Below are 26,204 nucleotides of genomic sequence, written 5' to 3'. Positions count from 1 at the left end.
CGTGGATTTGAGCTCGACCGAAAGTTGCAACCTTGTAGAAAATCTAAACCCAAAACAAGATCATAGATGAAGAACAAAGAATGAAATAAAACTACATTACATTGACATCAGTACCGTCAAAGTTTTTTTATCACCTCGAGTAAAACCATCTATCGGACTGTCTAAATTGAAGCACCAACTGCTACAAATGCAAGAATATAGTATGGATTAGGGTTTCACTGATAGATATGGTGTTGGTCGGAAGCTAATGTGAAAAGAATAGCATTTTTATTTTGAACAAATGAAAAGAATAGCATGTTGCTGATAGAAATGGAAAATGACATTGGCAGTTTATTTATCCATCTCATGTGTGTCTTACAAACATAAAACAAGGCCACTTTACATCAAAAGCTAATGAAAAAGAAAACAACAACTACTTATGAAAAGAAGAAAAAAACTTTTGACTTAAAATTAATTAAAATGTCAATCTTCCTATGATTCAAATTTCTGATTCCTATGAACCGACCTGTACAATTTTAACAAATTTGTTTCCCTTTACCATGGGAAGCTCCTTTGTTGCACACCCTTTTCCCAAAATGCTTATAAGTTAATTTACACTTAAAAATGAAGCAACTTTATCTGCCAGACTACAAAATTGGATCTTCCAAACATGTTGATAATTACAACAAAAAAAACCATATTGAATTATATCATGCATGCTGTAGATTACTTTCTACACTTCTAACTCGAATAGTAGAGCTTACTACCCCATTCAAATGTCATCATTAGAAATTCTGTTGGACCATAGAATCTCGATTTCAAGTGTTCGGGAAGAAACATCTTTGTTGCTATCATGATTAAGACTGAATAATCCACTATAAACCCCTTCCGTCACAACTTTATCAATTTGGATGGTGACTCTTCCAAGACTTGACTGGAAAAAAAATACAACACTTCAAGTCAGTAATTACAATAGATTTGGAGTATGGGTGGTTTAGGTAATACGGAGGTAAAAAAGGAGCCTAGTAAAATTTCACCGAGATGAAGCACATTTCATTTTCCAACAGCTCAATTTTCACACTAACTAAACACACCATCAAAGGAAATTTTTGAAATAAATAAGCAAATATCCTCTCGGTAATCAACAAAGCATCCACAAAACAAAGAAATGAAGTAGAAATTCATCCTTTTAGAAAAGGAAGCAGTAAGCACACACTTACCGGTTGTCATACAGAAAAATAGTCAAATAGAGAATGAGTTACGGAATGAACATGTAGTTACCTTTCCAAAAGTATTCTTGCTTTTGCATACGATATGGAGTTTTTGGCCCTTGGGAGGTACATCAAATGCCCATGTGAAACCTTCTTTCCATTCCGGAGAAGTACTATGGTTCACTACCTACGAGAAGCAAAATTAAAAACAAATGGTATCAGTAATCTAGTATGATAAAATCTAATCCTCACTAGAGATAGCAGGTAAAACAATTAATCACATAAACCAAAGTTTGGACAATGAAAAATAAATTTTTCAAATTGTTGGGTCACAAATTAGAGTCTATGATAGAATCAACAAGACCAAGAGGAAATGGACATAGATATAAAAAGAACCAGAGATGAAAGAATCAATCTGAATTATTATTGCGGCATGCGTCAGATCTATCATATCCCAGCTAGAGAAAGTTAGACAGGTTTATTAAGCTCTCCTAGAAAAGCCATGTTGATCAGAGGGCACAAGATATCAAAAGAAGCTTCAGTTAAATTTACAGTTATTGATTGTGAAACTGAAAAATGCACTGTTATTGATTGTGAAACTGATTTTAAATTTACAGTTGAGAAGCTTCGGTAAGTATTTATAGACAGAACTGATTCTAACTAACTAAACCTAATAACCGATCAGCTTGTGACAGCTCTAACAGAAAACATATTATAGCAGAGAAAGAATTGTGCCCAGACAGATGTAGAGTGCGTAAATGTATCCTGTCACACGTCATAAGCCAAGAAAAAAACCAAATATCAAGCCTAAGATATATCGCTGGTGCTTCTGCAGAATTTTCAGTTATTCATGGGAGTGAGTACCTTGGTTTGTTTTGGAGGGCCATTGCCTATTGTCAACTGGCAAAATGCATTGGTGCTTCCCATACTTTGCTTGAGATTGTTTCCACGTTTAATGGTGACAGTCAAACAACCTGGTAAGCAGTGCAGAAGTGTATCTGCCCTTTCATGGAAACTTGGTGGGCAGGTTTTCATGAGCATTTGCAAGATGGGGATGGCTTCAGCGGCAATAATGGCTTGAGATTTTGCTATATCTATTGGCATGGTCGACCATGATTGTTTTAGCAAGAAAAAGGTGTCAAGTACAGAGTCTTGAGCCGCTTCACTCCCAGATTTAAGGGCCCCTACCAAATGAGGAATGCAAAGGGTTGCTGCTTCAGATATGTGGAGCTTAGGGAAGTTGATGAATATCACATGCAGTGTTTTCAAAACCTCCTCGTTGATTGTGGCAGTCGACCATAACTCTCTTTCGAGTGCAGCTGCAACAATACAATGAAATAAGTTTTTTAATAAATATAAATGAAAAAACCACCAACACACCAAAATCTATATGTGAAGGTTTATTTTTATTGAAAAATAATGTGAATTTAAAATTGATATGATAGAAAAAGGAAGAAAGTTATTTAACTAGCTGTCATGCTGCAGAAATTTATACTAGGATCTTACATTTGACATCCTCCATTTTTTTCTAAAATGAAACCATAAATAGAAACACATATAATGGAACTAGAGATTTATACTTGGAAAGACAATATAACAGGAAGAAAATCAACTAATTTATACATGAGAATATCTAATTGCTCTGAAATTCAAGACCCAACCAAAAGACCAAAAGTTTGTTGTTTTTGTGGTTCCAAAAAGTCCAAAAACCAAATAAAAGCTGAACCACAACTCTAAGAAAACAGTTCAAATTCTGACAATCTAACCATATTGGATCAAAGAGAAAAATAGAGGAGCCTTTCAAATACAAATGTCACTGCTTTTCCATTGTATTCCTTTCTTTGAACATTAACTAGTATTTTAAAATGGGAGAATAATAGGACTCAGCTGCAAGTATACACACTAGTGATAATTCAAGGCCCTTCAAGAAATCTATGGTAAAACAGTAAATCAGTTTCAATATGCAAGAAACAATGTAAAAGGTAATCTTCCAGAGACTATATACATGAAATGGTGTGCAATTAAATGAATTTATACATTAACTAAATACTAGAACATGAATGAACTTTAAAGAACAATAGGCAATGTTTTATAAGATGGGCACGTGCCAAAAGCAGTTGCCAAAAGAGCGCACAAGTATAATGCAGTGGTCACAGTCAATAGAGACGATGATAATAATAATAATAATAATAATAATAATAATAATAATAATAATAATAATAATAATAATAATAATAATAATAATAATAATAATAATAATATACCTGTCAGAGATCTGATCAGCTCATTTGACACATACTCTTGTAATGTCTGGGTAGAAAACAAAAATTTGATCAAAAGAGCTGCTTGCCCAGCAACTTCTGTATTTGGAAACAGTAGCAATTCCTGAATCACCAGTATGCCCCCAGCTTCTGCAACAGCACGTTTATTGGTCTTGCTCTTCATGACAAAGTTTTGTAATGCGCATATAGCCACCATCGTCATTTCTTCAGTTGGCTGATCTTCTAGTAAACTTATCAATGCACGACATGCAGATACAGAGTCACTAGCTCTAGCATGTCGTTCATGCTGGGAAAGATTTCCCAGAGCTAAAGCAGCAAGAAGCTTGCCAGACTGTGATCTGGTATGTGGATCTAACAGATATTGGGATAAAGGCGCTATAGCATACTTAGATATCTTCATCTCCCGTATTCTCACATTGTTAAACAAAGTTTCAAGTAAGCCACCGGACGCTTCTTCGCATTGATGAGATCTTACAAGGTGCAACAGAGCATCCAAAGCTCCAGCTTCCATCATCTCTTCAGCACTTGAACCATAGCTTCTTTCATAAACTATTAGAGCATTTAGCGCTATGCTAATTGTACTCTCAAGTGTTGAGTGCAAGAGTTTTACAAGAACCACCACAGGAACTTTAAAATAGTAATCAGTATTGGAACGTAAGACATTAGAGAGAACTAAAGCAGCAGATTCCCAGAGTGCATGTGGTGGCTGAGGATCATCTTGAATAATAACTTTTGCAAGTTCAAAAAGACCTCCCGCATCAGCAACGGCCTTTGGCCAGCTCGTGGAAATTTTTTCCAATGCTTTTATTGCTGTTTGCTGTAAATTTAAAATTCCAATTCCTGCAAGCCGTACAAGGGGCACAACTGCATTCTTTGTTGTAATATCTTGCTGAAAGTGATCCTGTGCAAGAAGATGAGATAACAGTTCTGTGCCAAGCTGCTGAATAGCTAGGGATGGGGATTCAAGAAAAGAAATCAAGGGTTCAATGACTTGGCTAGGAGTAAGCTTTAAGGATGCAAGACTTTGCGGTTTCTCCAATATATTTACTAGTGCTTGTAAGGCACTGTGCTGTCCCCATAAGTTGAAATCCTGACGGAGCAAAACATTAAAAAGGGGTTCTACAATTTCTGCAGCATCTGAACTTCTAGCAATTGCAACACTATTAGTTAAAATGCGAAAAAGCTCAGCAATTGTGGAACATAATGAGCTAGGTGCTGATTGAAATAGCTCGAGACAATTATCAATAATGCCAGCTTTGACCATGTCATGTTTGCTAGGAGTCCTGTCTTTTGCCAATTTAATTAGAGCAGATATAGTGGCCTCAATAAGCTGATAGTTCCCACCAGAAACCAAGCCAACAAGGAGATCCACAACATTATAGGCTGCTGCAAGCTCTACCTGCTGTTCATCTTCCAACAATCTATCAAACGCACAAACCCCATATTCTATTGCTGTCTCAGAACCAGACTGCATTAGTGATATAAGGGGTTTCAGACATTCTGAGGCAACTGGGTTTGCTCTGATCTTGCTATTACCAAAAAGAGCATAGCAGAGATGTGCGGCATGGGTCTTCAGTTCCAAAGAAGAAGCAGAAGACAATACTTTGTATAAACTTTCAAGTGGATTTCCTTCCACATCAGTAAAAACAGATGCTTTTGACGAATCTCCTGATGTTAACTTGATCAAGGCCATGAGAGCAGCGTCCTGCTCATTCCCTGATGTTGTGTTGAGCATGTCAACCAATGGCTGAATGGCCTGTTTAGCTAGTTCTGAATCTCTAATATAGTTGGCGTCAAAGAGTTCATGAATTGCCCTTGCTGCACTATATCTAGAATTTCTTGATCCAAGACGCAAAACAGCTATGAGTTGGTTCAATGAACTTGTTGATGCTTCGTGATTAATGAGGTCAGAATTAGAAAATAATATTCTCAGTAACTCTGTAATAGCAGTCTCAGTTGAGTCTTGAGGGCTCAATGACAGGTATTTGTTCAAAGCTTCCAGAGCTCCAGCTTCTGCCAGAATTGATTTGTTTGCATCACTTCCATCTGCAATGGATATCAAGAGTCTAACAGCAACTGGTGGGGCATTAGGCCTTTCTGGTATTGGTCTTAAGAGGTCCACTAAGAGGGGTATAGATTTCCGGACAGTAGACCCTAATCTTACATCTTCAATTTCAAAAAGGGTATCCAAAACTACTTGATCAGGGTTTCGCACCAAAGAAAATTCTTCTGATAAAGCCACAAGATTTGGCATATCTGATTCGATATGCCCAATAATAGTTATCAATCCAGCAACAGCACCAGAATTTGCAATGGCAAGATTTATCCCCCTGTTACCATTAGAAACAAGACTAGCCATAGCCTGGGCAGCAAAATATTTATCAATTACTTCGTCGGATCTTAGCAGAAGAGCTATAGTAGGTATAATGTTCATTGTTGCAGGTGATAGAATGATGTTTGCATCTTTAAACAAAATGGCCAAGAACAAGGCACTGATCCATATTCCTTCAGTATCCTCATATTCTGCCTGTCAATAGGAAAGGGAGGAAATCTATTTGAATCAGCAAATAAATTTTTAGCATACTAGAACAAGGCTGAAACAAATGTGCAATCCAGACATGTACATCACCAATACAAATCAACAACCAAATGAACAGAATCTAGTATTTTGGGGGAAAAAACAAGGTACATTATTAGTCTTGAGTCTTTTCACTCTTCACTAATCATTCAGATTCATTCTTCAGAATTCGGGCACAAAGTTAAGTTTTAATAGATTTATTTAACAGACTTTAGGAAAGCATGCATGTAATAATTGAGATATGGGATTTTTATTTAAAAAATATTGATTCATACTAATAAAAAATTAAATTAGTACATATTTTAGAGATTCAGGTCTGGCAAGGCTTGGCCAAGATTTTATTCACAGGTCCCAACTTGTATTCTGTAGCTGGCTTCAGCTTAAAACTGATTTGTCAATGTCCAATTCTCACTTTCCTAGCGGAAAAAATTATTTCCAAACATTTATTTTCATTAAAATGTTATGGTAGGAATGGTTTTTTTTTCTTCTTGCATATTCCTCTTTCTTCACAAATATTCTTTAAACATTCAATCCAGAGTTTGATCAAATCATTAATGAATTTTAAATTGTAAATTTATACAGATTCCAAGTTATTGTTGTTTGTCAAATTGCAAAGAGATACAGTCTAGCAAGTTAAAAGCAATGCCATCATCACACAGCCCAAGATGGCAAAATTCATTTTTCCTATGTACAAGAATACCAGTACCTGAGCTGTAGAACTAACTAGCCAAAAGACAAAGGGATAAAGATCAGTTAAATAAACTAAAGTTTAAATTAGTATACCTGTGGATTTGAAGTATGTCTCACAAGTTTGTTACAGAGAGCTTCAAGCCCACCAGCTTCCATAACTGTGAGCTTGCTATTCGAATGAAAAGAAGCAATAACTGAGAGCAACCACAGGGCAACAGTACCTCCCAAGACTGTAGCCGGATCAGGAATATCAAACACGTCAACTTCTTGAAATGCATTCCTCTCCATAAAACCTTTAGTGGCGAATACTTCAATATCTAATGAAGAACAGCTACAACTCTGCTTCACCATATCAACTAATGAATATATTAGTGGTTTTAGATAACCAGAAGAGTCGAGTGAATCCGTTGAAAGCCCTTTCTTCTCCTTTGCCGCACAAATTAGTAAGGCAGCTCCACCAACTTTCACTTCTGAACTTGAGGAGTTTATTATTCTATTAGCCAATGAAACAATGGATCTGGAATTAGCAAATAATAAATCACCAAGAACAGCTGCCTGATCCCCACAAAGCCTAGAGAGAATTTCAATTGCCTTGTCTTGCACAAGGGTAGGTCCCTCAGCCAAACAGTAGATGAGAAGTTCTAAGCTTGATGGTATTTCACCCAGAGCTAACCACAGAGGGTATGTAAAGTTGACACCCTTTTTAGTCCTGACTAGCAGTGCAATTGCTCCTAAAGTATCTGCAGCATCAGTTCCATCCATATCCATAGCTCTTAATGAATCAACAAGCGCAAGCACAGTGAAACGGCATTGAGCATTCCCCTTGAGAACTTCGCCTACTGGAAACTGCTTCAGTAATTGATGAAGTGCACGTGATGCATTTTGTTTACCTTCTGAGGTTCCTTCTGCCAGAACTCTTGTTAAAGCTGAAACAACATCTTCAGCTAGAGCTTCAGCGGCAATAAAGGGATCAAAGAGAAGATTGGCCAATGCAGCAACAGCAGTTTCGGCAGCATCAACAGAGGATGATTTAGCTAATTTGATTAGTGGCTCAACATCACCCTCTACAATATAAGAGATCATATTTGCAGCTTTGTTCTTGGTTGGACGAGACAGAGCACATAAGGCTCGAGCGGACTGAGTGGCAACACCTTGAGTTTTGCTACTCAAAAGTTTCATCATGCAAGGAAGAACGATCTCATCCGTTGCAAGACTATCACAAATGTCTTGTCTTGTGATAAATAGATCAGCAAGGACTGAAGCTGCATATTCTTGGGTTTCCGCATGTGATGAATTGAGAACTTGAACAAGAGAACTCAGTCCTTTATTGGCTGCAGATCCCTTCTGAAGGAGATCCTTCTGTGAAGCAATAGAAAGCACATGACCTAAAACCCGAATTATATGGGCCTTCGAACTTGTAGAGTCCCCTAGGAGCAATGCTAATAGCTGGTTAATTGTGGCAGCATCAGCTACTCGGATAAGCTTTGTCAGTGCCATGGCAGAAGCTTCTTGTCCTTTTGATCCACCACTCTTGAGAAGCCACAAAAATGCTGGTATGGCTCCAGCACTTTCAACACAGGCACGGATATCTTCACTGTGGCAGCACAAACTCCAAAGAACATTAGCCGCTTCCTCTCTTGCTTTTTGTGATCCTGTCTCCAACAACTGCACCAATGGTGGAATCCCTCCAGCAGCAGTGATTGCCCATTTGCTGTCATCAACCTGGTGAGTTAAGATCGCTAGCAATTGAACTGAGTACTCTTGATGCTGCTCACTGGATAATCCCACCAATGATATCAGCAATTGGATACCTTCTCGTTTTTTTATGGCCTCCCATATTCCAATCCTTTCACAACACAAGCTTGTCAGTGAAAGTATCAGATACTCTTGCACATCAGGAGCAGCCATAGTTATAAGTCCAATGAGAACCTTTTTTGAATCTGCTTGAACGAGCCACTTCGAGAGATAGACATTTCCATAAAGGCTAGCCATGGCCTCGAGAACACGCTCTTGAATCAGCTTGTTGTCTCTAGGCTTTAAAAGAGTTACTAGTTTATCCTCTATCTGAGTTGCATCAAAATGTTCCTCATCAACATCAAGGTTTTCCACAAAGACCATGAGTGCATACGCAAGTGCGCCAATTATATCACCAACTGGTGCGGAAAGGCGAGGAGAATGGGAAAGTTCTCCAAGATATAATATTAAAGCAGACATGCCCCCGTAGATGTTGGCTAAAGCTCGAGTTGCATGCTCTTGCAAAGCCCGACCACCATCACCTCGCATACATTCTGTTGAAGGAGCGACAATAGCTCCGATAAGGATTGGAACACCACCTTCATTAACAATAGCCTTTTTAGCCTTGGTAGACTTTGAAGAAAGGGCCTCTAGGGCATCGGCAGCACTGGCTCGCACAGAAATGTCATTTTTCTGACCAATAAGTTGAAGTAAAACTTTGACTGCTCCAGAGTCTATTACTTTGGGGATGCTATCGCTGAAAGCCAGCATTAAACGTGCCAACAGGGAAGCTGCATTTGACTGAGAAAAATAATTATCTGAAGACAAGAGACCCACAATGATATCCACACCTCCAGCTTCTAATGTTACTTTCCAATAACCATCTTTTTCCCCACATAGATTTCTTAATGCTCCGGTAATAAAACCCTCCACAACTTTGTCTTCCTTGTTCTGTGGATTCAGTTGATTCCATAAGGTTGGAACTACACCTTCTGTAACAAAAATTTTCATACCAACATGATCATCTGAAAGACCACCAGAGGAAACTTCATATATTGCTTCAGCTGCTGCCTTCCTAGCATCAGTTGATTCATATTTTAAAACTGATAGTAATGGTGGGATACAACCACCAAGAAGTACTTTTAACCTCAAGTCTTCATCTTTGCACAGGATACTCAAAGTGGAAGCTACATTAACTTTTGCAAGAGGGGTTCCATTTCTGAGAATGTTTATGAGCAATGGCATGGCTTGGGCATGAGAACCAATAAGTGCTCTAGCATCCTTTCTTCTCCTGGAAACACCTAATAATCGTCCTGTTATAAGTTCTTTCTCATGTGGTGATGACATATTGGCGTGCAGTTGCTCCAAAAAATTAGCAACTGTTGCCATTGTAAATTCTGGATCATCCATTCCTGTTTCGTCATTGTGTTCCCTGTATATAGTTGGATATTTAACTGCCACTTGTTAGTATTTTGATTATTTTCATATTTGCATGTAAAACTCAGATGAGTACTAACCAGCCATGAGCCATCAGTATAACATTAAATTCCAAAAACAACAAAAACTAGTTTCAGTTACATAAAAGTTTAGCCTCCATCATTATGATATATTTTCCAGTTTATATAGCACAATAAAATTCATAATAAGTACTGTATAAACAAAGTTACTGACATGGGCTGAGAATCAGAATAAATGGATCTTTGCTGTTCAGGAAAGGGAGACTCTGACATTTGCACCAATAAGCTAGTTTATCCTCCTCGTAGGACCCCTGAAAATTTAAACATTCTAAAATTTCAGCATACCAAAAGTCCACCCCAAATTGACATCCAGCAAAAATGCTGAAATAGAAAATACAGATATGAGGACTTCGTTTCTTATTCTACAATCTACATTACATCACATTCACAAGACCCATTTCCATGAAAAACCATTGTTTTAAAACATTAATATAATATTAGAGAGTAACCTAATTCCTATAACAAATGCCTTTCTGTCAAATGCAACGCGAACTAATGGCTATCACATCATCCAAATTCAATCAACACTCTACCCAAGAAGAGAAACAAAAAAATCGACGAGCATGACTTATGGCCTGCTTTATATTTTACAATGAGTGATCCCAACGCGAATGCAACCAATATTTCAGTTTCCAAGTTCTATATTGTACAAAGATCTTACACTGTTGCCCCCAAAATTGATTTTTAACCTCGGATTTATTGTTCAACACACTTTTACGTCAATGTATCCCAATTCCCAACATAAATCACTTTACATTCAACTCACTTATAACTAAAATCAATTTTCACCACCGCTGAACCAAACTCGCACTAGTGTGTTTGATTTCACATTACGAAGAGTCAACATTGATTGACAAATTAGAATGACGTCATTGTAATTAATTTTGCCTCTAGAATTAATTCTAACTTGAATCTAGAATTTGTATCTTTTGACTCCAAACGTAATTTTCGGTTCAGTGGTGATATGAATTGATTTTGTATAATTGATTTTAGTTAAAAGTGAATTGAATATAAAGTGGTTTATATCTGGATACATATACCTAAAAGTGAGTTTTTAACTATAAATTTGAGCAAAAATCACGTTTGGGGTCAAAAGCTACAAATGAGTTTTTAACTATAAATTTGAGCGTAAAAATCACGTTTAGGTTCGATATTTAAACGTAAAAATCACGTTTAGAGTGTAAAAATCAAGTTTTGAGTTAAAAGCTGCAAATACTAGCTTCAAGTTACTGAAAACCATCCAAACATTTCAAAATCAATGTTCACATCTAGAATTAATTTAGCAATTGCAAAAGTGCAACCAAACATACACTCAAATTTCTCATTCAAGTCACTTTTACTTAAATGAATCAAGCACAAACCACTTCACATTCAAGTATTCAACTCATAATCCGTTTTACAAAATCAATTCAGTCACGAATAATGTGCTCGCACGCGCGCACACACACACTCACACATGCTGGCATCAAATACATCAGCATAATTCTCATTCAAGTCAATTTTACATAAATGAATCGAAACACAAACCACTTCACATTCAACTCATAATCAGTTTTACAAAATCAATTCAGTCAAAATCACTCAAAGTATAGTAATCACTTCAGGAATCAGCATAATGCACTCTCACACGCTCGCATCAAACACACACAACACAGCAATAATAATAACAATGAAAATTGATGAAAACCAAAAAAGGAAGGTACCTACCTCGCTGCTGAAATGCAAATGCCGCAGAATTTTTCCCTCCTTATAACTACCTCCAACAACTCTGCATCCTCAATTGGCAACGAATTCCATAGAAACCGATCCAGCAAAGGGAAACATCACAATCGCGTAACAGAATTCAGATCTTGTGAGAATAAAACGGAAAGTGAATCGCTAAAAACAGATCAACGAAAAATGGATCGTTATCAGAAGATAGGGTAACGAGAGAGAAGAACTAATCAAAACGTGCAGCGAAATTAAAATGCAAAAGGAAATCGCAATAATTATTATTTATTACAGTAATTGAAAATTCAGAAGAAGGTGAATCAGAGAGAGAGAGAGTAACAGAATGGATGGGAGAGAGTTGAATGAGTGTGATTGTGTTGTTGTGTTGTGTGTGTGAGAGTGTGACTCAAGCTTCCACTTTAACTTTCTATGTCTGCTTTGTTTTCTTTCTTCTCACTATTTTACTTTGTCCAATGTTTTTTTTTTCACTTTGGCCCATTTTTAAAAATAGTAATAATTTTTTCTCAAAAAAAATAGTAATAAATTTAGTTTCTGTCAAAAAATTATAATGAATGATCCAAATAATAAGGTCTTGAATCCTATAGTAAAAAAAAAAAAATTTCTTGAATCTTTATAAAGCTATGTATGTATAAAAAATTTATTTAAACATGTAGTTAGAGGTTTGATTCTTTCTGTAAAAAAAAAGGTTTGATTCTTATAATTATAACAATCAGATCAATTACTGCTATCAATAGCGGAAACTTTGTAGCTATGACTTGTAATCCAAAAAAAGTAAAAATATTTTTTTACCAAGTTTGTAATGAAGCCACTCATCAGACGAATTATTTGTGAGAATCTGAATTTAATTCATATATAATGTAATGTCTCTATCAATTAAATTAAACTTATGGAATTATTTTTTTTATACTTTATTATCAAATCAAAATTAAAAGGTTGCCAAAAATAAAATAAAATTTGACAAGGTAACAAATTTGTTAATAAAATATCCCTGATTATTTTGTTGAGGTAGGATTGGTTTTATAATTGTTGGATGGTAAAAATGATGTCAGAATCGGGTTGTACTGAATGTCTGAATACAGTTGGATCAATCAGTCCGTGTTTATGATTATGACCACGAGTCTATTTTTAAGCCTTTTTTTAATGTTGCTTGGGATGTGTTCTTTTTTGTTTTTGGTGCATTGGATTTGTGCATTTTGGCTTGCAACGAGTAACGACAGGGTATGTTGAAAATGGATTAGAGTAAATCACCAAATCAGCGTCTTAATTGTTTGAAAATGAATATTCCTTTTTTTAAGCTATATCTATGAAAGTTACAGCCGCCGCTGCTCCCCCTCTCTTCTAACCCTATTTTGCTTTTCTTCTTCATCATCCACCAAGGAGGGGTGGTTTTTGGGTCAATTTTTGACCCAAAATCACCCCTCTAAGTTGTTTTTTTATTTTCTTTCCATTTAAATAAGTGATTTCACATAAATTAAGTTTTTTAGTTTTGTTTTTCTTGTTTTGTGATTTCGTCGTCTGAGTGCGGCGCTTTGTTGGTGGTCGTCATTGTTACGGCGTTTGTTTGTTCGTCTTGTTGCGGTGTTCGTTTGGTTCATTTTGAAAGGTAGATTTCAATCAATTGCAGATTCGATCAATGATTTGGGCATCATCGTTGCAGATCCGGAAGCATGGACATTCTGGTGACTTTTATCATATTATATTATTTGTAGGCATATTGCAATTGCCGTTGTATGCTATTAACATGGATGCTGTGAGATTGTTTGCAGTTTCATCCTTTTTGTTTTTAGCTATGTTGAATTTGTATTTGCATGTGATGTACTGTATCAATTATTGGAATGAATGAATATCCTTATTTTGAGTCAAAAAAAAAATTGTTTGAAAATGAATGCTCTTTCTTAAGCACGACAGGGTGAGTACGTTGGAGAATGTTAACATGTGCACCAATGACACATGTTAAGGAAATAAAAATAGAAAGTATTAAATGTTGAAGCATTAAATTTTAACTTTTTAAATATTAAATTTTTATATCATTAAATATTAAATTTCTATATTAAGATACATTAACATGTGCCCTATATGCACATGTTAACAACACCCTATAAGGAATCAAATGAGGTAATACTCCCTCCGAACATAAATATAAGCAAAAATGCATTTTTAATTCATTGAATAACAGATGTATCTAGTCTGTATTATAGTCCAGGTACATCTGTTATTCAATGAATCTAAAAAGTGTATTTTTTCTTATATTGGTGTCCGGAGGAAGTATATGTTAACAAGTTTAATAATAGAATTTGTTTTTAGTAATTCTAGGGAAGGTGACTCGTTAATTAAGAGTTCGACTGCGAAGTAAATAGAATTTAATCTAGAATTGTTCCAATCAAAAATTGAATTCAGGTTCTCTCAAATAATTCATCCTACTAGAGTTCATTAACCAAAAATAAGAGTGGTTTAAGATCAATTTGTTGTCCTAAATTACTTCTCTAAATTGTATTTAAATAAGTGATTTTTACCTGTATTAATTTAGTTTTTTTTATTTAGTCGTCTTAGTGTAACATTTTATTCATCTTCTTGGTGGGCATTATTTTAGTTTATCGTGTTATTGTGAATGTGATGTTTGCTCAATCCATATTGACATATTTAAATTATTATTTTTACAAAAAATTGATAATGGATACTTTTAGCCCTTCAAAATAGTCCCAATAAAATGTAAATAGCAACTAAAAATGAATAAATTTTTCAAGGAGATTAAACATAAAAGTTTAGGATTTTATAGTGACTAAAGAAATATTTAACCTGAAAAAGAAAATCATCATATTGTTATACCAACAAAACATAGTATAAATGTGTACCAAGAAAACACGGTATAAATGTTAAGATCTGTGTAGGAACATGAGAACATAAAATATATTCATCCATAGTTGCTTCCATTTTCCAATAAATACAACCATAGATCATCCTAATTTAATGATATGACTTTTCATCATGCTTATGAGATCCACACATCAAACATCATGTAACCTCTATAAGTCATGGTTTTTTTGTTGACAATACTACAAGTCATGTTGAAAGCTAAAAAATGGATTAGTTTCATTCTCCACTTAATGATAAAGTATTAATGCAGGAAAAAAGAAATGAACAGAATACTCTTTTCTGTCAAATGTTGTAATCTCAAGGGACTAACCTGCCATGACTGATAAAAGTCATTTTGCAACTTGCATATCAACTGCGGTAAGTTTTACACCGGAATTTCGAAGTTGGTATCAATCCATACAAATATGGTTTGGAATATCATTTACAAAATCGTTAACTGTAGCTTATGAAGCATTTACATTGTATTAAGTTGACAAAAAATTCTATGTATATATGTTGTCCAAATTATCTCAACATCCTCTGACAAGCAACTTATTGACTATCTGTCTTATAATTCAGAATCTGCAGGGCATCGGTTGTCAAAGATACCCAAATTGGCTGCATGCGGCTGTTGAAAAGCATCACCTTCAAAGTCACGGTCGATGCTGTTAATGAACAGGGGGAAAATCCTTGTAAGACTTACCGGTGTTTGAACTTCGAAATAATAAAATAAATCGAAAAGGTATAGATAGGTTTATAACTCTGGAATCCTATCACAATTGGAAGAAATCCATCCAATCTGCTGTCTCTCGTTGTCGTAAATTACCATTTTATCTTGTAAAGAGATGTCTGTTAAGAGAAAAACGTAGAAAGTGTATTACAATCAAAGTATCAAATGAAAATGAGGCAGCTTATATTCATTTTGTAGCAATTTGGAATGCCTTACCTCCTATTATGTTAAGATTTCCTAGTCCTACTTCAGTACCATCCAGAATCCCGAAGCAAACATTTCCATGTTTCTGGAAAAGAGCAACAGCATGAAAGAATGTAAGATGCAATTTCAATTTTTGCCCTTCAATTTTTGCAATTTCCATAGTTTTAAAAGGTGCTTACAGTGACAATGAGATAGCCTTCTGGCGGTATTAGCATCTGCAAATTCTTCACTTTTTTGAATCTCAATGCTAAGGGCTTGAAATAGCTTTTGGCGTCACTTACAGATTTGAAAGACTTTGAACCCTTCCAGCAAATTGGAAGGGATGGATCCTCAGTTGCTCTTGTCAATTGTTTTCCCTTTATATCATTAGTTACCTGAATCATGGATCAAGAAATTGATCTTAAGGACATATAAAGCAAAATTAATTGATGATTATAATAATATTATGAGGCTACCATCTTACCAGATCAAGAATAGCGCGGTAAGCTTTGGAATTGAAGTATGTGTAAGAGCTTCCACTATCAAAAATAAGTTCAAGACCCTTAACAGTAGTAGGCTTTCCATTGAAAAGCACTTCTGCTGGTCCCAAAATGTAGTGTTTTCTGAAGCAACAATCACGTGGAAATTCTCATGAGAGGCAGCAGATGATATATGTATGAAGCTAAAATGTGTCAGAAGAAAACAAAAGACATTTTCTTAAAACTTACTCTGAAGAACTAGGTAACATGGGTGTCCAAACAATTCCTGATGAGGGAATGAGATCGTCTCCAAAGAATAAAAACCCTCCTCCTCGACCACTTAAGCAATGACCTACTACATTGCGAATATGACCTAGAGAGTGAAGCTGGGACAAAATACTTGTTTTTCCATTGCCAAGGCCAAGGACTCCCGTTGTAGAAGGTGGGGATGTATGACCAGAATACTTTTGATCATATCCACATCTAGCCATGCACCAATGAAAGAAACTCTAATTTCAATTATTCAGGAAGGTGAATAGGAAATTGTTGTAAAATGTTGAAGTCATGGTAACATTTATTGACTGTTGTGTCGCTCTATCTTATTAGCACAATTTAACCATAACTTCGTTTTTTAGCCATTATAAGCAAGGTTTTAAATCGCAGTCTGCAACCACAATATAAAATGTTTCGAGGTTTCTGCAACAGAAAAAAAAAACCACAATTTTGACCACATCGGCCACATTCACAATATAAAGCGTTCGTCGTATAACAGCAGCCACAACTTAAAACCATGAGCATAAGTTCATTATTACAAACTATGTAATTAGTAGATTCAATGCAGCCACTGACATAAAAAAAGATGGAAACAAAAGACTCACCCAAAGGCTATCTTAGGGTGTATCACAGATCCATTAGTAAATTGAAGGGGAATGTAGTCTCGGACGAGGACCCCTAGAGACGATCCATGATCTGCATATTCAACCTCATAATCACACTGATCATCTGGGGTATCACAGTGATGGTCTGATGTCAAATGCACTCCAGCGCATAACTGGTCCACACATTGCACAAGGTTGTTGCTGGGTTTATAAAGCTGATGATTAGGCTGCAGAGATTGAAACCATGTGAAGAGATGTTAAACATGGGCCAGTATTGAGTTGAGATCCTCTCAAAAAAATATAGGACTCTATTTAGGAAACATATAAACACAAAGGAGATATTTGTGTTTATTTCTCTCCCTCATTGAGCCTTAAATTTCTTTTTTAAAAATGAAAAGAATCTCAACTCGTCAGTATTCATAATGAGGCCTAATCCAAGTTTGACTTTACCTTAGTGCAACCTTTACATGGTGCATCACACTGAACCCAAGTGAGGTCACTACCTGAGTCAATATCAAGGTCATAAGGTTTTGGAGGATTGCCAATCTTGAGAGACACTGTATAATACCTACATAATAGTAACCATAAATTATTTTCTTTCCATAGAATCAATATAATTTAAACTAAACAATAAAAACTACTCCCTTCTACCTAACTAATTATAAGACCCTTTTACAAATATTAGTTGTCCCTAAATACAAGATCCTATATAAATTTCTCGATGTATTTATTACTCTTTCCAAATATACCCCTTATTAATACTATCAGTTGTCTTGGAATATAAAAACTCAATAATGAATGCATTTATACTCAAAGGGTATTTTAGTATATAGTTACACATTTCAGACAAATTTATTACTCCAACAATTTTTCTTAATACTCATGACTTTTGTTAGAGGTTCCTATAATAAGAGAAGTAATTTAGTAACTAATTTGGTTCAGGGGTCACTTCTGGCATCAAGTGGTTTCAGCCCCCTCCCGATGGCAGTTGCGAGGGATCGAACCGTGGTTCTCGCTACCAAGTCCAGCGCCAATCACCACTGGACCAACTAACGATTGGTTAATACTCATAATTTTGGTGTTAAAGGTTCATATAATAAGGGTCAAAAAGAGTAATTCACTTCATAAATTCAACAATCCTATTTCTTTTCCTTCCAAAGCTCGTATAAACCAAAAAGGGGATCCAATTTGTTTAGCTTTAAAAGGAGAAACAACTTAAAAGGACACCAATAAAAAGGTTCAAAAGTTCAATCAATCTACACTCTTTTTTCTCTTTAAATAAAAAATCAATGAACATGATATAAACTATCTATATTTCCAAACATACCCTAAGAAACTAAACCTAATAAAAGAACTAATCATAGACAAAATTACACAATAAAAATGTTAAAAACAACAATCATAACTCAAATCAGAACAAAATTAATCAAACAAAGTAACCAAAAAGAAAATCAACAATTATCCCCAAATTGAAATTACTTGATGATGAAGTTTGAAAAAAGATCAAAGAATCAAAGGAATAGTGATAGGATACATACCCTAGAGGGTAAACATTCCCTTGAACACGGAAAACGGTAGAGGAACCACGTCGGTGGAGCTTATCGGTGTTAAGGGGTTTATTGGCAGCTGAGAAAGTGAGTGGGAAAATGGAAGAAAATAGCAGAAAAAGAAAAAGCGTGAGAAATGGTATTTTGATTTTACAATCCATTTTTTTTCTTGAGAAAAAGATTGTAATGATTTTAAGAAAGAAAAGTAGAAAGCGATGAAAATGAAAATGAGAAAAGAAAAAGTGAAGAAGAAAATAAGAAAGGGTCTCTCTTTCTCTGGTTTTGAATTTGATCCGGTGGCAGTTGGCAGATAGAAATTGACTTAGAGTAATTAAAATTAGTCAAAATAGTCACTAAATTTTTTATTTTATTTTTGTCAAGAATAGTCACTTAAATTTTTTCCTAGAAAAATTAATCTCATTGATGAGTCCAAGCAAACTCATATGGATTTTTTGACTAGAAAATATCGCTACTTATATCGGATACACCCCAAAAATATCTTATCAGATTTTTGAAACATGGGGTAAATATGGGGACTAAAATTGCTCGTTTGAAATTATTGGGACCAAAATCGCATAATTATGAAACGTGGGAACTAAAACTGCTCGTTTGAAATTAAGTGACCAAAATTGCACAATTAGGTGGGGGACTAAAACTGCAATTTAGCCTTTTTTTTTTATAATGTCTATTATTTAAGTAGCGGACAACATTTTTCAAAAAACTCTCATTTTTATATCGTCCGCTACTTAAATATTAGCATAAGGGTTAAAAAATCGAAACGTATAGGGTGAACGAGAAGCAAGTAGGACGGCAAAAGATCTCATTTTCATATGGGTTAGATGGGTTAGGGCCAAAAAGGCCCAATTATATTTGAGCTGCTTTTTTGTGGCATGGCCCACCCAAAATTGTGAGCAAATGGACAGGTTCGTCGACTCGATTCATTTTTTACAGCTCTAATTAAATGATCTAATATCTACGATTGTGTCACATATTATTGGTGTCATTTTGTTAATTTTTTATGATAGAGAATTAGAGATTATAGAGACTGTTTGTTTTAACTTAAAAAAAAATGATTTTTTTTTTGTATTTTTAAAAATGATTTATATAGTAACTTAATTAAAAATAGTTATTAATGTTATTTATAAATTTATCATTTTATAAGTTAATTTGACATTCAATAACTTAAATATTCTACCTTCATATAAGTTAAGAGACCTAATTTTGACTTTGTACACTATTTATATAACTTTGACCATATTTTTCTATTAATATATATATATATATATATATATATATATATATATATGTAAATATTAACATATTAGATAAAGTCTTGAGACTCTCAAACCCGAAAAGCACGCTGTAACTGATCTACGCCATTAACTTTATATCAAACAGTTTATATTACTCGAAAAGCACGCTATAATCAAATTTTAACGATGCCATATTAATATCATATAGGGTTGTTTAACGACTAACAATTGTTTATATAATTTTGTCAATTTTTCATCGATAAACAATTTTATTTATATATCATGTTCATACCTATATAAATTTATATGATAAGTTTCATAACATAACATCACTACATAATAAGACAAATATAAAATATTAACTAAACTCTAAATTGAATCTGCGGTGATTTGTACTTGTAGTATGGCTAGGATATGAAAGTCAAGGTGCAAGAGAATCCCACCTACTATGTGATTATAGTATACTACTCATGATCATATCATCAAGATCACCAGGTTAAGTTTATAATATAATCATTAATGATTGTATTAATTGTTAGTGATCGGTTTTGGGATCGAGTTTGTCCACGAAGTACCGGTAAATTACTGGCTTATTCAAAACTCGCATGGCCCCCTTTTGGGAGATCATGACTATGCGAAGTTTGCGATGAATATATCAACATCCTCCGGTTACCCACTAATTTGCAGCGGAATTGTACCTACCCTTAGAGCATTCCCACAACCCCATGTACAATATGACATACCCCAGGAAATGTGATTTATCAATTTTCAAACAAGATGCAGCTGCATGGTTTGGGTAATGTGTATTGGATTTAGCAACTGACCCTGAGCTTCCAGCTTGGTGGAAACTCCCTGTGCAATGAAGCTGACCCTGAGCTTCTTGTTACCTCATGTGTATTTGGTTTTTTTCTTTCAACTAAGAGTTTTTTTGGAGCAGGACTGCTTAATTAACTCGTACATATATAATATGATGTCTCTACTAAGTGCTAATTGAACTAAACTCACATCAACTATGTAAGAGTTTTTTTTTTTTGACGTATAAAAGGAAAAATAAAACGTCAATAATTTGGACTGGGTTAATAAAGTTATTTTGGTAGGTATCTCTTTTCATAAGTTTATATTGAGATGATAAAATCAAAACATGCCATGTGTACGAACGCGTCACAATTAAAACACTAACCAATCAAATTGCGATGTTTGATAGAATACACGCATATTACTAAGTAATGATACAATTAAAACATGCCATGTGTATTTGTGACGAGTTTGCGCGTGGTTCAATCATGATAAATGACATTTTTCATTTGTTTGATAGAATACACGCAAATTACTAAGTAATGATACAATCAAAACATGCCATGTGTACTTGTGACGAGTAGCAACCTTACATTCAACACTCCCTCACCTTTATGCACTCTCATTTCAATATATAATACTCCCTCCGGTCCTTATTATAAGGAACAGTTTGAATTTTTTTGATGGTCCTTTATATAAGGAACACTCCTTAAATCTATGCTTTATTAAATAAGTAATTCCTTTTATACCCTTATTGAATTGAATTGTATACTCCAATATAACCTATTCCAATGCTTAACATTAATTACACACACATTTTCTATACAAAAAAAATGGAGGCAAATTTTAGTAAACAAAGAGTCACGTAAATGATAATGTAACATTGGAATTAATTAGCTTTGTGTATAAGAGGAGTTACATTGGAATTAAAAATAGTGGTTTAGTATATTGATAATTACAAGAGACAACAATCAATTAAAACCAAGGTTATTTTTGGAATTAAACATAACATTTTAGAATTTTTAATAAAAAAAATAGGTCTCCTTGATCTGTGTGTTTTTGTCAAATTGTTCCTTATAATAAGGACCGGAGGGAGTAACAATTATCAGAGACCAGACCTATTCAGTTTCACTTTTGTTCTCCTATTTTTATCATGCTCTTTAGTCCTCTCAAATTTCCGCTCTCATCCTGTGTTTGTAGGTAGACTTGTATCCTTTCGATCTATATTTTCCCCTTATTTCTTCTAATTTTGATTTGATTTTCAACACCAAATAGGTATACTTGATATGTCAACAACTAGTAAATTAAGACAAATATATATGTCTTTAGTTACTTTACTCTAATTCTCTACTAATTATTTGTTTGGTCTTAGAATATATGCAGTGATCCTTGTGCTTATGTTTGACTAGAGAACTGAACATTATTTATTGAAGATCATCACCTATAGTGAAAGAAAGCTTAGAATGTAAGTTTATTAGCACAAGTTCACAGAATTACTATTTATTTAATTTATAGTACATGTAATTAAATAAATCATGATGAGAATTTCACTTCAAAGTGTAGATTTGTCACAAATCTATGGATTTTGGATCATATCATCTAATGGTCTATACTCACAATTAAATTGCCATTGTTGTAGGAGTGGGTGCTAGTTGAACGGGATCTTCATGATGAAATAAGAGCTCATAGCATGACCTTTTTTATTAGCTTTGGACATTGAAAGGTAAATGTAAATATCACTGTAAGTGTTATTTGAGTCTTGCGGTTTTTTTTTTTTTTTTTTGTCTTTTTGGACTGTGACATTATTCCTTTATTATTTTTCTATTTGGGTTAAATAAATTTTTTATTCTTATAATTTTTTTTTTTTTTTCAATCTCTATAATTTGATCTTGATATAGTAATTCAATCTCTCTACTTCAAATAGTAATTTTTTCCTGAAAAAAAAGAAGTCTGATTTCTAAAAAATGAAATGCACAAGTTTGAAATTTGAAACCCAAAACTTGTTGAAACCTTAAAATCATTCCCCTTCACACCCCCACCCCATGCTTTACGTGCACAAATCGAAACTGTAACATAAGAAAATAAGTGAAAAGGAATGCACAAAATCCAAAATACGCAATTGTGTCTTATGAAGAAAAACATAAATGTTCCCCACTTCGTCCCAAACAAAAAAAATCTAACTTCTCAATCAATACTACTTCAACCGTAGTATATGAGAATGTTGGCATGCCACCACACATGGCGGTAGCATGCCAACATTCTTATATAGTACGGCTGGAGAAATATTGATTGAGCGTGTTAGGCTTCTTTGTTTGGGGGGGAACCTCATGGTTATGTTTCCCTTCATAAAACACAGTTGCATATTTTGGATTGCGTGCATCTCTTTCCACTTGTTTTCTTATGTTACAGTTTCGACCTGTATACCTATAGTATGCCATACAGTTCATGCAATATAAATTAATTATACATCAAAACATCACACACAATGGCTCTGTTTGGTTATACATCAAAACATCACACACAATGATGTTAGCACAATAAGGTAAAAACTCTGTTTGGTAATAATGGTATTTTCAGTACGAGCTTATAACTTATTTTACTATCTTATAACTTATTTTTCAAATGCTATTTTAATTAGTGTTTGAGATTATAGCTTTTTGATATTTCTTCCTTTTTTACCCTTATTATTTTAACTAAACCCCAATTTTAGTTTTTATAATTTATTTTAATTTCAAATAAAATAATTATAAGGTTGGAATACAAAACATCTCTCAGATGTATATATTTACATTACTTTCCCTTATCATCGTTTCCTAATTATCACATTTACTCCCCATACTTAGATGGTCCGGGCCTTTGAGCTCCATGCCTTTCAAAGTCAAAGTAGCAAGACACAAGTGATATTCAACCTAAACATATATTACAAAAAGTGTGCAAGTGCTGATGGATTCGGTATTTACAAATCTATATATATAATTCCTAAATAGTTATGGAACCACTAATCTAACCCTAATCCACATAAGCCACTTACATCCAATTAAATCACTCAACAATGCCACATCACTTTCTTATATTATATCATTGTCATTATTATGTACTCTTCATATACTCACATCAATAACATTTATATAGATGATTTTTCAAGTTTTTTTTTTCTTTTTGTAAATTTTCAAGTTTTTATTGTAAATAATATTCTTCACATTGTCTACTAAAATTTGATTAAGATTTTAGGTGGAGTTTTTTTTTTTACTTTTCAAGTTTTTTTTTCTATTTTTAATTTTTTTTTGTAAATAATCACCCACATTAAAATCTCAGTCAAGTTATTAATTGTCTAACTAATTATTATTTTTTGGCTAAAGAAATTTTCTAATTATTTTAGTCTTATTCTTGGATTTTTTTTTCTTTTTTTTGGGTACATACATATTCTTGCATTATCTTACTTAGTGATTAGTATCAATTTTGTTGACAGTTTACTCTAGATTTCTTTAGTTGTTGGGTTATTGATTTGTTGTAATATACTAATGTAATTTCAAAATATGGTGGATAGAGAAGTTTTTCGAAATGTATAAACACATATTTACATCAATATATTATATTTAGATGATTTTTATTATTATTATTATTGTTATTATTATAATTTTGATAATAATTATTATTTCAACTTATACAAATAATTTTTCCGCGTTATAATGTAAAATAGCGCATAAAATCCGTGCATCGCACGGGTAAGGGTCTAGTTACAAATATAATAATAAATACAGAGATGCAATTTTCCTAATTATCATATTTACGTGATATATTGAACCTAAACATATATCAAATAAAGTGTGCAAGAAAAAATAAAGTTGTGCCAAAAAGTTTTTTTTTTTTTACTCCAAAACAAATATTCATTCATTCAAATTCATAGGGAATACAACAATCAAAACCATTACATATTTAATTTTGCTAAAAACTAATAAGGATGAATCTGCAAACAGGCTCACAACATTTGAATTAATAACATAAAACGGCTTGATGTATTTGACAAAGGCTACAACTGATTTGACAACCTTCAAATGTCTGGAATGATCATGTATCCGGATCTGCAACGTTGATGATGCTAATGTCATTGAATCTGCACTGAATTTGGATCGAAACAAACCTACAAATCTGAACAAAAAAATAAACACCGTACTAAGACGGGACAAACACCTTAATAAGACGGGTTAAACAAAACAAAAACTCGCACTAAAACAGGATTAAACAACACCAGATGAAAAATCACAAGAGAGAAAAACTCAAATAAAACCTAAAAAGTATGTGAATATCACTTATTTAAATAAAAAGAAATAAAAAACAATCACGAGGGGTAATTTGGGATCAAAATTGATCATAAATCATCCCTCTCTTATCTATAAACCAAGAGAAAATCAAAGAAAGGAGTGAAATTTTTTTCTGCCAGCGGCGGAGAAAGGAGAGAAAGAATTAGGTCAATCAAATAGCTGTTTTTAATGGGTTTGCTACTATGAGATGCGTGAGCTATTATTTTATTTGGGAAGCTTATCGAAATAAGAGTAATCCTGAAATCATATGTAGCAAGTTTTCATTGTTTAGGCTACTTGTGCATTTATGTTTTTGTGGTTTTTTTTTTTTTTGAAGACATGTTTTTGTGTTTATAATTGCAAAAATGCAATGATGTTATTGCCATGACATGATGTGTTGTACATGTGTATTCTTCTATTTAAGTTATTTTTAAATTGTGACCATCTACTTTATATGGAACTTTGTGTTGAGCACCCCAACTCCTTTTTAGATTGAGTTCCGCGTGAATCGCGGCGACGTTGAAAACATGTAAAGAAGTTAACTTGTTTGGCGTTGGAAAACGGTGGAGCTTGATGTCAATGGATCATTACTCTGTTATTTTCAGTTAGAGTTTATAGATCATTCTTTAATATAAGAGTTTAAAGATTACGATAAGGTTGTTTATGTAGGAGTTTTTATTTACTCCTTTTCTTTTAAATTTGTACTAATGTTATCTACAAGAAATAAATGCAGTGACAATGTTTCTTTTGACAAAGTATTTGAGTTGTGCTATTAAACTTTTATTTTAAAACAATTCATAAAAAAGTAATATTAGAATCAGATTATTGTTTTAGAAAGGTTTTGCTTTTATTTAATTTAAAGAAGATCGTGAATATTCTACTTCAAATTTTTAGTTTTTTAAAAAATGAAATGTACTGTGATTAAAAATTAAAATGTTACAGAGTAGAAGTGAAACAGTTTCATTCATTGTAGGCGGCATTATAACTAAGTGAAGCCGTGCACTAACACATTTTTATGGTTCAATGAAAAAGAGACATATAGGAATAACATTTTTATGGTCAATTTTCGGGTCAAAAAATTTCATTAAATACGCAAAGATGAAAGCACCAAAAATTTACTTGAAACATTTTGCAACTAATAGTATGTATTTAAGTATAGTAATTAAAAATATTAAAAAATTTAGAATTCTTTTCAATTACTATTATTAAAAATTAAGTATCGCTCTAAATATTTAAACAAATGATACTATATTTATTAATAATATGACATATGCAATACTAAAAAAATTGTGCTTTAATTTAAATCGTTTAAGTAAATTAAAATGTGCAAGTTTAGTCATTCTACCAATTTCACATAAAAGTTAGATGGTATAAATTCATTTTGACTTACAATTTCACTACAAACAGTTTAAGCTCTCATTTAACACGAATCATACTTAAAAGCAACTTGCAAATACCACATG

The 26,204-nt window shown here is 33.6% G+C and overlaps 2 protein-coding genes and 1 long non-coding RNA gene across 3 annotated transcripts; 1 reads left to right on the top strand and 2 right to left on the bottom strand.

The window, feature by feature from the left end:
- Positions 1 to 310: 310 nt before the first annotated feature.
- On the bottom strand, positions 311 to 12,132 carry LOC123907494 (protein CELLULOSE SYNTHASE INTERACTIVE 3). The gene is made up of 7 exons (XM_045957799.1): positions 11,699 to 12,132; positions 10,146 to 10,242; positions 6,834 to 9,906; positions 3,455 to 5,999; positions 2,055 to 2,509; positions 1,261 to 1,377; positions 311 to 913 (listed from the first exon to the last, which is right to left on the bottom strand). The coding sequence occupies exons 2-7, from the start codon at positions 10,202 to 10,204 to the stop codon at positions 752 to 754; spliced, it is 6,411 nt and encodes a 2,136-aa protein (XP_045813755.1). The 5' UTR covers positions 10,205 to 10,242; positions 11,699 to 12,132; the 3' UTR covers positions 311 to 751.
- A 2,780-nt stretch (positions 12,133 to 14,912) lies between these two features.
- Positions 14,913 to 18,643, bottom strand: LOC123899103 (aspartic proteinase Asp1). Its single transcript, XM_045950164.1, has 9 exons — positions 18,384 to 18,643; positions 17,296 to 17,413; positions 16,846 to 17,072; positions 16,217 to 16,450; positions 15,973 to 16,111; positions 15,689 to 15,883; positions 15,522 to 15,594; positions 15,337 to 15,424; positions 14,913 to 15,240 (listed from the first exon to the last, which is right to left on the bottom strand). Exons 1-9 carry the CDS (start codon positions 18,551 to 18,553, stop codon positions 15,144 to 15,146), a joined length of 1,341 nt encoding a protein of 446 aa, XP_045806120.1. The 5' UTR covers positions 18,554 to 18,643; the 3' UTR covers positions 14,913 to 15,143.
- Positions 18,644 to 21,560: 2,917 nt separating this feature from the next.
- Positions 21,561 to 22,198, top strand: LOC123902587. The gene is made up of 3 exons (XR_006807666.1): positions 21,561 to 21,640; positions 21,813 to 21,905; positions 22,080 to 22,198. It is a non-coding gene; the product is annotated as an uncharacterized LOC123902587 (long non-coding RNA).
- The last annotated feature ends 4,006 nt before the right edge of the window (positions 22,199 to 26,204 follow it).

Source organism: Trifolium pratense, linkage group LG1 (assembly GCF_020283565.1).
Source record: "Trifolium pratense cultivar HEN17-A07 linkage group LG1, ARS_RC_1.1, whole genome shotgun sequence".
NCBI classification, from domain to species: Eukaryota; Viridiplantae; Streptophyta; class Magnoliopsida; order Fabales; family Fabaceae; genus Trifolium; species Trifolium pratense.
The sequence above is the reverse complement of the archived record's forward strand: the minus strand, read 5'-3'. Positions and strand labels throughout refer to the sequence as shown.